This window comes from Prionailurus viverrinus, chromosome A2, assembly GCF_022837055.1.
Source record: "Prionailurus viverrinus isolate Anna chromosome A2, UM_Priviv_1.0, whole genome shotgun sequence".
In the NCBI taxonomy this organism is placed as follows: domain Eukaryota; kingdom Metazoa; phylum Chordata; class Mammalia; order Carnivora; family Felidae; genus Prionailurus; species Prionailurus viverrinus.
In genome coordinates this window covers 164,351,259-164,363,126 of record NC_062562.1, presented here as the reverse complement: position 1 = coordinate 164,363,126, position 11,868 = coordinate 164,351,259, and the positions used below count along the sequence as shown (strand labels likewise).

Sequence of the window (11,868 nt, the reverse complement as noted above, 5' to 3'; positions counted from 1 at the left end):
TTTGCGCCTCCTCCTCCCTCCCCCCCGCCCCATCTCGCCCAGAAGGGGGACGGGCCGAGTTCCAGGCTCGGGGCTGGTTCATTCTGCGGCCCAGGATTATATTTACACACACACTGTCCCACTCTCGCCAGATTGTCCGCTTCGGCGCAGGCACGGGAGGGTTGTTTTCCAAAGTACCGTCTTTCCCTGCACCTGCCTTTCAGATCACCTCTGGGAACCTGTGGGAGGAGCTGACAGGGTGGACGATGTTGCTTCGCTTTGCAAAAGGAAGAAAACTTTGTCACCCAGAGGGAGACCTCTGCCACGCGTAACCCGGAGAGAGACCAAGAACCAGGACAGGCTTTGGCTTTGATTTTGCATCGATGAGCCCGTAAGGAGGAAGAGGACACGTGAACTCAGCGCACACGCCGACCGCCATCCTCCCCGGTGGCGGCGGCCCCAGGTACCTGCGCCACCTTCCCTCCCCGCGGAAGTCCCCACGCGGTGTCTCCGGGGTGGAAGGCTAATCATCAAGAGCGCGCGGCTCGAGGCCAACGGCAGGGGCCGGGCGAGGAAGGAGAGGACCGAATTGCAGGAACGAGTTACCCGGAATTAACTTCTGGTTAAAGTTATGGGAAGCTCGGCCATGGACACCAAGAAGAAGAAAGATGTTTCCAGCCCCGGCGAGAGCAGCGGCAAAAAAAATCCCAGCCAGAAGAGGCGTTCGCTGCGAGTGCACATCCCGGTGAGTGCCAGCAGCGCGGTGCCCGGCTCCCCACCCTCGCCCGGTCGTCTACCCCGGCGCCGAAGCGGTTAACGCGGGACGCCCCGCGCGCGCCGTGCGTGCCCCTCCTGTCACTTTGGGCCGCCCGGGGATGGGTGGCGGCGCGGGGTCGAGCTGGGCCGCCGATCCCGGGCTCCATCTCTCTCGGCGACCGTCAGCGGGGGCGCGGGAGGGGGCGCGCGGGGCGGCCGGTGGCGGGCTGGGCGTAGCCCCGGATCCCGCCTGGTGCGGGTGCTGGGGGGCGGCGCGTAGTGTTGTTTTGTTGAAAAAGGACGGTGTGGACTGCGCTCCGGGGAGGTGGAGCCGCGCGCGGCTGCCGGGGCCGGAGGGGCGGGGCAGTGGGCGGGGACAGCGCGCGGGAGGCGGGGGGGGGGGGGGGGGATGTGTGTGGCTGTGTAGCTGCGCCCCGAAACGGACCTTCCCCCTTCCCAGTTCCCCTCGGGGTGTGCCTGGGCCCGGGGCGCCGTGGGGGGGTTTCCTCTGCAGCCATTCCTTTTGCCTGTCCCCGGGAGCACATTTCGGGCATTTGGGGGTTCGGGACTCCCTAACGCGTGCGGAGCTGCCACGAACTTCAGCCCCGGCCACGCCGGCAGCCCCGCCCGGACTTTGGCGACTTCGATCGGCTGCGGCTCGACTCTGTGCAACTGGAGGGAGCGCCGGGAGGGGGCGTGCGCCCACCCTGGGTTTTGGCTACCCAGGGGAGCCGCGGCCTTCCCCAGCGTCCCCATCGGGAAGTCAGGTGGTGGGGCATACGGGCACTCGAGAGAACCCCCCAACTGGGTCACGCCCCTGACCTCCACCAGCCAAGTAAATGTTTGTCCAGATACACGGACGGACGGACGCACGCACACAGGCACAAACATACACGCAGAGCGGTGGGCTCCGTGAAGAATGTTGGTTCTCTCCCTGGGGACGTTTAGTTCTCTCTCGGGGGATGACAGGTTCTGGGCACCGGGTGGGAGTGCGAGGTGAGTCCCAACCTCTGAGGACTGCCTCCGCCCTGCAGGGCTGGGGAGGGGCTGCTGGCCTCTCACGTCCCCCCTGCGAACCCCCGTTAGGCACTTAAGTGTTTGTTGAACAAAGCCCCCCCCCCCCTTCCCTTCCGTGTGTGCGTACACTCCCGCCTTATAGCGACGTTGAAATAAAACAATTCACGGGAAAGCTCTTGCGAACGTAAATAGTGTGGAATGAATGTATGGTTGTCACATCTGCGTCAGGGCAACTGGTTTTAAAAAGAGAGACCTAGAGAGAAGAAAATGACACTGCCCAGTGTCAGGCCATATTGTACCGAGGCCGACTGGTGAGGACGGTTCCAGATGCGGTGTGGGGGCCGCTGGAGGGGTGGTGCTGGTGGTGAGTGCGGGACAAAGTCCGGAACCCAGAAAAAGACTTGAGGGGCCACGCTGTGAAAGTGGGAAGGCCACGGTGTAGCTGGAATCCTCTGACCACCCTTCTTGCTGCTGGACGTGATTTTGGCTGCTTTCCACAACCTTCTTGGCATGATCCATCCCATACCCAGAAGTGCTTTTCACTCAGTTGTCCCACACATGTGTCTAGTGCTCTGGTTGATGGCGAGATCAGGGGTGAAAGAGAGGGTCTCTGTCTCCTTCCTTATAGGGCTTGTATTTGCTGGTGGGACCGGCGGGGGCGAGCTTCTTCTCGTTGACCATCTAGTAATTGCCTGTTGACCGCTGCACCGGGTTGGTGAGAGTCATACTCTAGTTGGGGAAATATGGCATTCAGACAGATGCTGGCACATGACCCAAGGGCATCCGATGACCGGTGCTGGCAGCCACTGCTTTCAGAGGGGAGAGAGGGGGAGGGGACAGCGTACTGACGTGTTCCGAGAGACATCAGACCCAGAGGTGGTAGGCAGGACAGAGCCACGTGTGAGAAGCCTGGATTGCTCCCACCAGCGAACCAGCTGGAGCACCTCCATGAGTTGGGGGTTGGATGATGGCTTCCGGGTACAGCAAAGGGCCCCTTCTCATGGAAGAAAGGGTGTGGGAATCAGAAACGGAGTGAGGCGCCATCAAGGAGGGCCCTGAAGTAAGGTTGCCAGGTTTAGCAAATAAAAATTTTGGATAAACAAGGAATAACTTTTTAGTACGTGAATGTCCCATGCGCCATTTGGGATGAACTTGTGCTGAAAATATCATCCATCGTTGTCTGAAATCCCAGCTTGGGTGTCCTGTATCTTTCCGGGCAGCTCTCACTGGTCCAGTGCACTCTCAGGAAAGAGCCCTCGTGAGGTCCCCAGTGTGTCCACACAGCTTGTCTCTGCACTGAATTGGATTGAGTCCCTTTTGGACGTGATTAGCCCCAGTCTTTCCCCCCGTATCTGGTGCATAAACAGAACCATGACCTAGGGTGTCGGGGTGTTGCAGTCACGGTGAACCTCCCTCCCAGGCTCTGATTATCTTACCATCTTTACCCTCCTTGCTACCAAGAGCACCTGCTGTGCCCTGAGACACCAGAATGGGGGATCCATTTCCGAGGTTGCCCTAGGGCCTATGGGTTATAGCAGGTAACAGAGACCTGGAATCACGAACTATAGTAACTGATGAACTGAACGCGATGAAGGGAGAATGGCCCTTGGGCCTGATGGAGGATGAAGCCTGGCTTGGTTTTAGTCCCTTCCTTAGGTGGCCGGGCTCACCCCTTTCTGGCAAAGGGGAAGGTGGGAGAGAGGGGAGGAAGGGGAAGCGGGCGTTCGGACTCCTCTGGGGGTTGCCCGGGGCCTGTAAAGGAACGAGATGGGCGCCATGTTTAGAATCGTGGTGGGTTGGCGCCTCGCCCTGGTTCTCTTGCCTCAACCTCCCTCCCCAGTGTAAAGCAGGAATAATGATGAAGGTGGTGGGAATGGTTTTGGAAAGTAACTCCTTGGAAGCCTAGCCGTGTGTGGCATCCTGCCAGAACTTTGCCAGAGAAACTGTTGTCTGGAGAAGGTATATTCTTTTTTTTTTTTGGTACCGGAAGAAGCAGCTTCTCTATTAATGCTGAAATTCATATGTGCCAGACCTTTTTAAATGGATAACTGTGGACCGGCATACTGTGGGTCTTTGGAACTGTTTAGAAGCCAGTGATAGAGCAGGAGGCCATGGGGGAGGGACGGCCTTCGGAGAGGAGGACTCTGCAGGAGCCTGAGGGGACACCGAGGAAGGCCTGCAGGAGCTCAGGCTCCAGGCAGTGGCCCGGTATTTACCGCCAGTGGAAGGCATGGGTCCCCAGGCCTCCTGGGAGAGGTGCTCCAGAAATCCTTCATGGTCGCTGGAGACACACTAAAACTAGAGCCAAGAGTAGCTGGCTGGTCGCAGAAGGTTGTGAACACAGCACTTGGCTCGGGCAGGCCGGTCACTCGTGATGGCTTTGCCCGTGGAGGGAAGCCTGACACTGCTTGAGGCCCAGCGCCTTCTACACGGGGGGATGCGCCTGTGACTTGCATGTGACCAATAGCCTCCATCCAACCACTTCCACTCTGTTCAGGGACCCCAGAAGGGGGGTGGGGCATGGGCTGGACGCAGGCGGGACCAGAGCCGCCCTTCTGCCCACCCCCGCCCCCCGGGGCGTGGAGGACCGAGTGCCTAGAGTGCTGGCTACCTGTCACATCACTGAAATACCGCAGCCTGAGCCTCAGTGAAAGGCAAGGGATGCCATGCAGTACAGGGAGGGTGTCGCTTTTGTTCTTGGCCTTGGCCTTGGTCAGTTTGTACCTCTTGAACAAGATTTGTTGAGTAGGTGTTTCAGGCAGGGTTTTCTGTGGTTCCTGGACCAGCTTAAGCACAAGCACCCATTGTTTGTTTGCTACATAAAATCCTGAGTAGGGGCGCCTGGGTGGCGCAGTCGGTTGAGCGTCCGACTTCAGCCAGGTCATGATCTCGCGGTCCGTGAGTTCCAGCCCCGCGTCAGGCTCTGGGCTGATGGCTCAGAGCCTGGAGCCTGTTTCCGATTCTGTGTCTCCCTCTCTCTCTGCCCCTCCCCCATTCATGCTCTGTCTCTCTCTGTCCCAAAAATAAATAAACGTTGAAAAAAAAAATTAAAAAAAAAAAAAAAATCCTGAGTAACAGCCCAGACCTACTGAGTCAGAATCTCTGAGGAGTGGGACCCTGGTTCCGTGTTTCTGGTAAGTTCTCCAGGTGTGTCTTATGCTTACAGTGGTGTAAATATTAAAATAATTGTTTTTCAACTTCCCCAGTGTTAGTACTGATCTGTTTCTTCTACCCCTGTGAGTTATTCTTTCTACCTGTCTATCTGTTTAGGTATCCATTCATCCATCTGTCCATCCACCCATCCATCTACTTATGTATCTGCCTGTCTGTCTGTCTATCGATCTATCTATCAGCTATACATCCATCCATCCATCTTCATATCTGTCATGTATACTTTTCCAGTTGTCATTGGGAAGAGACGTCCTTGGCTACTGACTCTTGAACAATGGTAAGATACTTCTGGCTCCCAAATAAATATGGAAGCCCACGTCCACCCCCAGCCAGGGTAGCCCAGTGCGGGCCAGCCTGTCAGGGCACAATGGAATGTTTCTTGATTCTGCCCTATGGTGCATCTTGGACGCCCTGAGCGTAGGCTCTTCCAGGGCCCAGAGTATGATATCAGGACACTCAAGCTTCAGGCGAAGCTCCCCACCGATGGAGTCTCCAGAACCGTCCTGTGGCTCCAGGGTTTATAATTTTTTTTTTCAACGTTTTTTATTTATTTTGGGACAGAGAGAGACAGAGCATGAACGGGGGAGGGGCAGAGAGAGAGGGAGACACAGAATCGGAAACAGGTTCCAGGCTCCGAGCCATCAGCCCAGAGCCCGACGCGGGGCTCGAACTCACAGACCGCGAGATCGTGACCTGGCTGAAGTCGGACGCTTAACCGACTGCGCCACCCAGGCGCCCCAACTCCAGGGTTTATAAATGAGGGCGGGGTACACTCCACAGCTTGCAGGATGTGAGTGTGGCTGACTGGGGAGTGGGCTTCCTGAAGCATGGGCATGGCACGTTGGCTGAATGCCAGGAAGGCACAGTCGGGCGCCGAGCCCGTGGAGGGAATGGGCGGGAAGAGTATGGATAAAGAAGTCCCCTTTCTTGTGGGCTCTGCCCTGTGCCTTGTGCACACATCTCCAGGGACCAGCTCCCTTAGCGATATAAGCAGAGCATGCACAAAACTAAGGGATTTGCTGAGTCACCGTTCCGTGCCCTGGGGTGTGCCCTCGGGCTGGGATACACCCTTATCTCATCCCCCCACCCCACTTCACAGGTGGCCCCACTGAGAACAAGCACACACCCCCCCCCCCCCCCAATCCCATGGTTGGATGACAGGTGGAAATGGAATGTGAGAGCCCAGCCTCTGCTGCCCGGTGCTCGCTGGGTCCTAGTACCCCGTCTGTGGAGGGGTTCGAGACCCTTGAGCAAACCAGGCTCCGATGACCTCTGCAACTATGGATGTCATGGAACATGATTTCAGCAAGCGGACATCTCTAGTACTCAGGTAGCAAAGACAGAAGCAGCCACCCAATGTTAGGGTTTTCGTTGCTTTGCAAGTACCTCCCCCGCCCTGCTTGCTTTGAGCTGGCCTCCTCCTGGGGTGAAACCCAGCAGAGCTATATTCTACTGCTAACGTCCAGCCAGAGGTTGGACTTCTGAGGTTCCTAACCCCCAGATGGACTGAAGGAGCACGGAAGCACTTGGCCCTTACCTTCTCACCCGCTCAGACCTCATCCCGAAACTTCTAATTTTTTTTTAATGTTTTTTTTTTAAATTTTTTTAAATGTTTATTTCTGAGACAGAGAGAGACAGAGACAGACAGAGCATGAGTGGGGGAGGGGCACAGAGAGAGAGAGGGAGACACGGAATCTGAAGCAGGCTCCAGGCTCCGAGCTGTCGGCACAGACCCCGAAGCGGGGCTCGAACTCACAAACCGCGAGATTGTGACCTGAGCCGAAGTCAGAGGCTCGACCGACTGAGCCGCCCCTTTAATGTTTATTTTTGAGAGAGAGAGAGAGAAACAGAGTGCAAGAGGGGGAGGGGCAGAGAGAGAGGGAGACAGAAATTGAAGCAGGCTCTAGGCTCCGAGCTGTCAGCACAGACCCCGACACGGGGCTCAAACCCACGAACCGTGAGATCGTGACCTGAGCCGAAGTCGGACGCTCGACCGACTGAGCCACCCAGGCGCCCCCATCCCGTAACTTCTAAATCGGTTTGTATCTTCTCAAACCATTCAGACAAATACATGTGCTTTTCCATGAGGCTGTTTTCCTGACTGTTTTCTTTTACTTTTCCCATTTTTCCTTTTTGATTTGTTCAGCTCACTGCCAACGATGTTCTGTTTCTGGGCACCATTTTACTTTTATGGGGGCGACCCTTGTTACTAAACAGGGCAGCCGTCCCTACAGAGCTGGGTTAGAATCCAGCTCTGTTTCCCCATTCCCCTCCAGCCACCCTCCCTTTGACCCAGAACAGTGAATATGATGGCACGCGAAAACACCACTTGTCTCCTGCCTCTTTCAAGACGGTGGCCCAAACCGTCTTGAAACCCCATGATGCCAAACCAGCGGTCAAATTGTCGTCAGGGTCTTTTAAAATCTAGGGCAAATCAAGGCCCATGAGGCGCAGAGCCGTCAAGAGCTGAGACCGAGTCCTTAATTTGCTTGGTGAACTGACTGTGATCTTCCTCTAACGGGGCAGAGGAGCCTTGTGACGGTCAAGCTGTGTCCCTGAGGCTTACCCACGGGGATCCTTAGAGACCCCACTGCACAGCGTATGCAGCTGGGACAGAGGAAGGGGTCGGCTCTTCCCGGGCCCGGCTTGGCCTCCAGGGGACAGCTGGCGTGGCCCACGGCGACATGGTTAATCCCAACCTCACTACCTCGTTCTTCCACTGCCTACTTTGAAAATAATTTGGTCTCCATTCTTTTCCTTCCTGTTGACAGGAAGCCCTTCTCTGCCGGCTCAGGGGCTTGTCACAGACCAATCAGATATCATCCAGGCTTTGGGGTTTCTGCCAGGGCCTCTGTGTTTTGATGTACTCTGACCTGGCAGTGAGGTTGCTGGACAGTGTGCAACAGAGACCGGTTTGCTCTTGGTGGCCCCAGGGGTCCAGCCTTTTTTCCACGAGGCCGAGGCTGTGGGAAGCCCTGCATCGCTGTCCCCTTGCTGCGGAGAGGGCTCAGCCGGCTGCAGAGCCCAGCTCAGGACGGCACTGGGGTGACCTCCCTTTGTGCGGAGCGGGGGTGGGAGGAGGGTGGGGGGATGGGGGAGCCGGAGGAAGGACACAACCCGGCCATGGGACACCGACTTCTTGCTCTTAAAAGAGAAGGAGGGCTGGGGGATGGCTGGGGATCACATTTACGGGTAGGTGGGGTTAAAGCTGGCACTGGGAAGCCAGTCGATTCATTTCTGTCTGTTTTCCAGGCGATGGGGTGGTTCTCAGGATACAGAGATGAACAGGGTCATGGGTTGAATTGTGTCCCCCAAAAGATCTGCTGAAGTCCTAACTCCTTGGTGCCTGTGCACGGGACCTTTTTTGGAAATAGGGTCTTTGCGTGTGTGATTGGCCCGGTTAAGATGAGGCCATTAGGCTGGGCCCCTGACCCAGGATGACTGGCGCCCTTTTATAAAGAGAAGGGCGCAGACACCGAGGGAAGGTCATGCGAGGACAGAGGCAGCTCTGGGTTCCTTCCTCTTGGTTTCACCCCTTGCGGCATGGGCCATGCCGACAGCCACCGGGTCGGGGCCTTGAGGGTGTGATCACCTGGCCCCATTCTTGTCTATAGCATATTATGTAATCAAACACCCCAGAGAGATTCCTCCTCGAAATTCGGACACTGCTCGATGGGTAGTTTCATTCATAGTAGCTATGACTAATCAATATCATCAATTATAAGATACCACCTGGGATGGCAGGGTTGTCAGATTTGGCTAACACTGATGGACCACTTGCCATGTGGCAGGCCTATATTTTTATATAAGCCACCTCTCTATCTCACCAATCAGCCTACTGTTATCAGTGTTCCTAGCCTCACCGTAGACAAAGGGGGTAGGCTGTCTGTGGCTCACAGCTATTCTAGCCTAACCCGCCTAGAAAACTCTCGGTTGTGTTTTCATTGGGTTTTTGATGTCTCTGCTTGGCCCCACTCCAGCCCCGGGCTTTTGATGCCTCGAGACCAGTCCAGGCAGCGTGGCAGCATGGGGGTGGGAGGTAAGGACTGCTCAGTAGGAAGGGGACACCACCCACGTGATGGGCACGCAAGAAACGAAACACCTGGTCTGGACAGCTGTCCTCTAGTGGTTTGCCAGGTCTCAGTACACTTTACGTGGCTCCTACATTTTTATTTCTATTTAATTTTTTTTTGAGAGAGCATGTATGCTCACGTGCACGCGTGTGGGAGGGGCAGAAAGAGAAGGTGAGAGAGAGAATCCCAAGCAGCTCAGCACAGAGCGCGATTCGGGGCTCAGTCTCAGGCCCATGAGATCACGACCTGAGCCAAGATCAAGGGTCGGACGCTCAGCCGACTGAGCCACTCAGACGCCCCAATGGCTCCTACATTTTTTAGAGGAAGGTCATTGAAAGCAATTCTTTATCTTTCTCATCTCAAAAAGAAACAATCCACCTTCTATAATTTCATAGCTCTTTATTCTGTAGGTCTTTTTCATTTTTTTTTTTAATAATGGAATATTCGAATAAGCACTAAACCAGGAATTGGAAAATCCTGTGTCGAGTCTTCTGCCAAACAGCCACCGAGCTTTCTCTTGGTAGGTCAGCAGACGCTTCGCGAAGGCCTGTTGTGTGCCAGGCACCGTGCAAGCCTCAGAGAGGACAATTGTGACCTTCTCTCGACCAGGCTTAGAGGCTGCAGAGGAGCCTTGAACATCTGTCACCATATCAGTTCACCTGCGCTGCCATCCAAACACCCCAGGGGCGCCTGGGTGGCTCAGTTGGTTGAGCCTCCAACTTTGGCTCAGGTCACCATCTCGCAGTCTGTGAGTTCGGGCCCCGCGTCGGGCTCACTGATATCAACCTGCTTCAGATCCTTGGTCCCCCTGTCTCTCTGCCCCTCCTCCGCTCGTGCTCGCTCTCTCTTAGAAATAAATAAACATTAAAAAAAAAAACAACCCAAAACATAGTGGCTTAAAACAACACACGTTTACTATTTCTGAAGTGTATATAGTATATGTAATAATTAGTATTATACGTAATCAACATATTGATCATATTATTACATAAATACACGTTAACATATGGCTATATAAATATAACCTATTGACATGTTATTGAATTATAATATGTAAGACGATATGAAGGTCTTAAGTGGGTTTATATATTACATAATAACGTTATTTAATAATTACTGTTATATAATTAATATATACTTGTTTTAATTATAGAACTAACATATAGGAGTGTATTTAGTATGTAACGTGGATGTGTAATTCTTCTATGCTGAGATCGTGTACGAGGATTGCAGTCTGGGTCTCCCCTGGGCTCCAGCGAGGAAGCAGGGCTTCCTGGAAGACAGCTGGGCTCCGGGGGGCTTTGAGTGACACAGGAGTGGTGGAACTGGGTCCTCGCGAAGCTGGGCCTCTGACGGGGTCGCCCAACCTTCCATTTCATCACCGGAGACGGGCGAGTGTCAGAGGTGCCGTTTGGCTCGTGGGGAGAGGTCAGTGCCAGGAGGACAGAGAAGTTGCTTTCCTTGTCACTTTTCTCTGCTTGTGAAGTGTATTTTGAGATTGACATGAGTGTGGGGCACAGGAAATAGAATGTCCTCAGCTCACAGACAGAGGGAAATGCCGGGCAGCTGTACCAAACCGGTCTCAGGGAGTAACCCAGCCAGGTGACTTCCCTGCCAGGTGCCAGAGAAGGTGGGGGAGCTGACCGGGAACCCCTCAGAATGAAGAGGCAGCCTCGGGAGGTTAAGGGACTTGCCAGAGGTCACATGATTGGCCAGGGCCAAAGCAGGGAGGACAAACCAGGTTTCCTCCTGGAGGGATGTTGGGGAGCGAGGCGAGCCTTTGTGGCAGGGAAGGCGTCTGGAGAGCCACAGTCCCATCTGCCTGCCCCACTGTGGCTCTCTGCCAGAGAGACCTACACCTTGGGTTAGATCAGAAAACAAAGTCAAAGCAGTTCTGTTTTCAGTGGCTGAAAAAATTAATTAAAAAAAGAATTTATTACCATAATAAAATCATAATAAACAAAATGCAGAAACTTAAGGTCCAACGGACATATTTGGTTGTATGCCTATTTAATGGTGAGCTACCCTCAAATGATCTTTGTTACTCTCACCTAAACATTGCTCTTAGCTAACGATTTTGGGCCTCTAGCTTTGGTCCTCTGGTGGCAGGGGAAGGAAAGAAAGCCAGATGGGACAGAGGGAGAAGTTAGACTGTGAAGGAGTCACAAGGAAGACCTTAGCTGACCCACTGGAACATTCCGGAACCGGGATGGTCCTTCAGAGTTGTCCTGGATTGGCGCAAGGGTGGCCAGACTTTTGTCTCCTTAATTAGATCACACGCTCCCTGAGGATAGCATACGTCTGTACTTCCATGCCCTTGCCCCTGGGAAACCACCTCCGTGCGGCCAATTCGAACATTGACATTGAGGATATTGGTGAGCAAATGCAGAAGCCCGAGTAACTGGGGGAAAGAAAAAAACATGCGCAGTCTTGGAGAATCCAAATGCTTGGTTCCCTCGGTCTGCTAATTCTGAAAAATCTGGGTGAATCCATTATCTACAAATCTTATGGAAAAATCATTTTCAGGCAAACCATGTTTTATTGGTTCAATAACAGAGCAGTTTTTTAGGAACGTTATTATATTCGTTCTTCTGTCCCCTCATCTCCGACCTGAGAAAGTTATTTGGGCTTTTGCTCAGGCTAACTGACTTGTTAAGAGCGTCGTCAATATGTCAGGCGGTAGTTTAGATGGCGTCGCGATCATTCTCTGATTAGAACCCGGGCCGGCACCTAGACGGACGTAAGATGCCCTCACAAGCAGAGAGGGAGGGGACGGTTGGCCCAAGGCCAGGTACCAGCCTCTCGGCCTCACCGCCTTTAGACCAGAGGAGGGGGGAGCCTCCCCCACCCAGGCAACAGACACGGACTTAGC

General features: G+C 54.3%; 1 protein-coding gene across 2 annotated transcripts in view; it reads left to right on the top strand.

The window, feature by feature from the left end:
- Positions 1-607: 607 nt before the first annotated feature.
- PRKAG2 (protein kinase AMP-activated non-catalytic subunit gamma 2) overlaps positions 608-11,868 on the top strand; it is a 262,042-nt gene continuing 250,781 nt past the window's right edge. For both annotated transcript variants that reach the window (XM_047849311.1, XM_047849309.1), the window contains exon 1: positions 608-724. In XM_047849311.1, the coding sequence (XP_047705267.1) occupies positions 611-724 (114 nt within the window). In that variant the 5' untranslated portion in view covers positions 608-610. The remainder of the gene's footprint in view (positions 725-11,868) is intronic.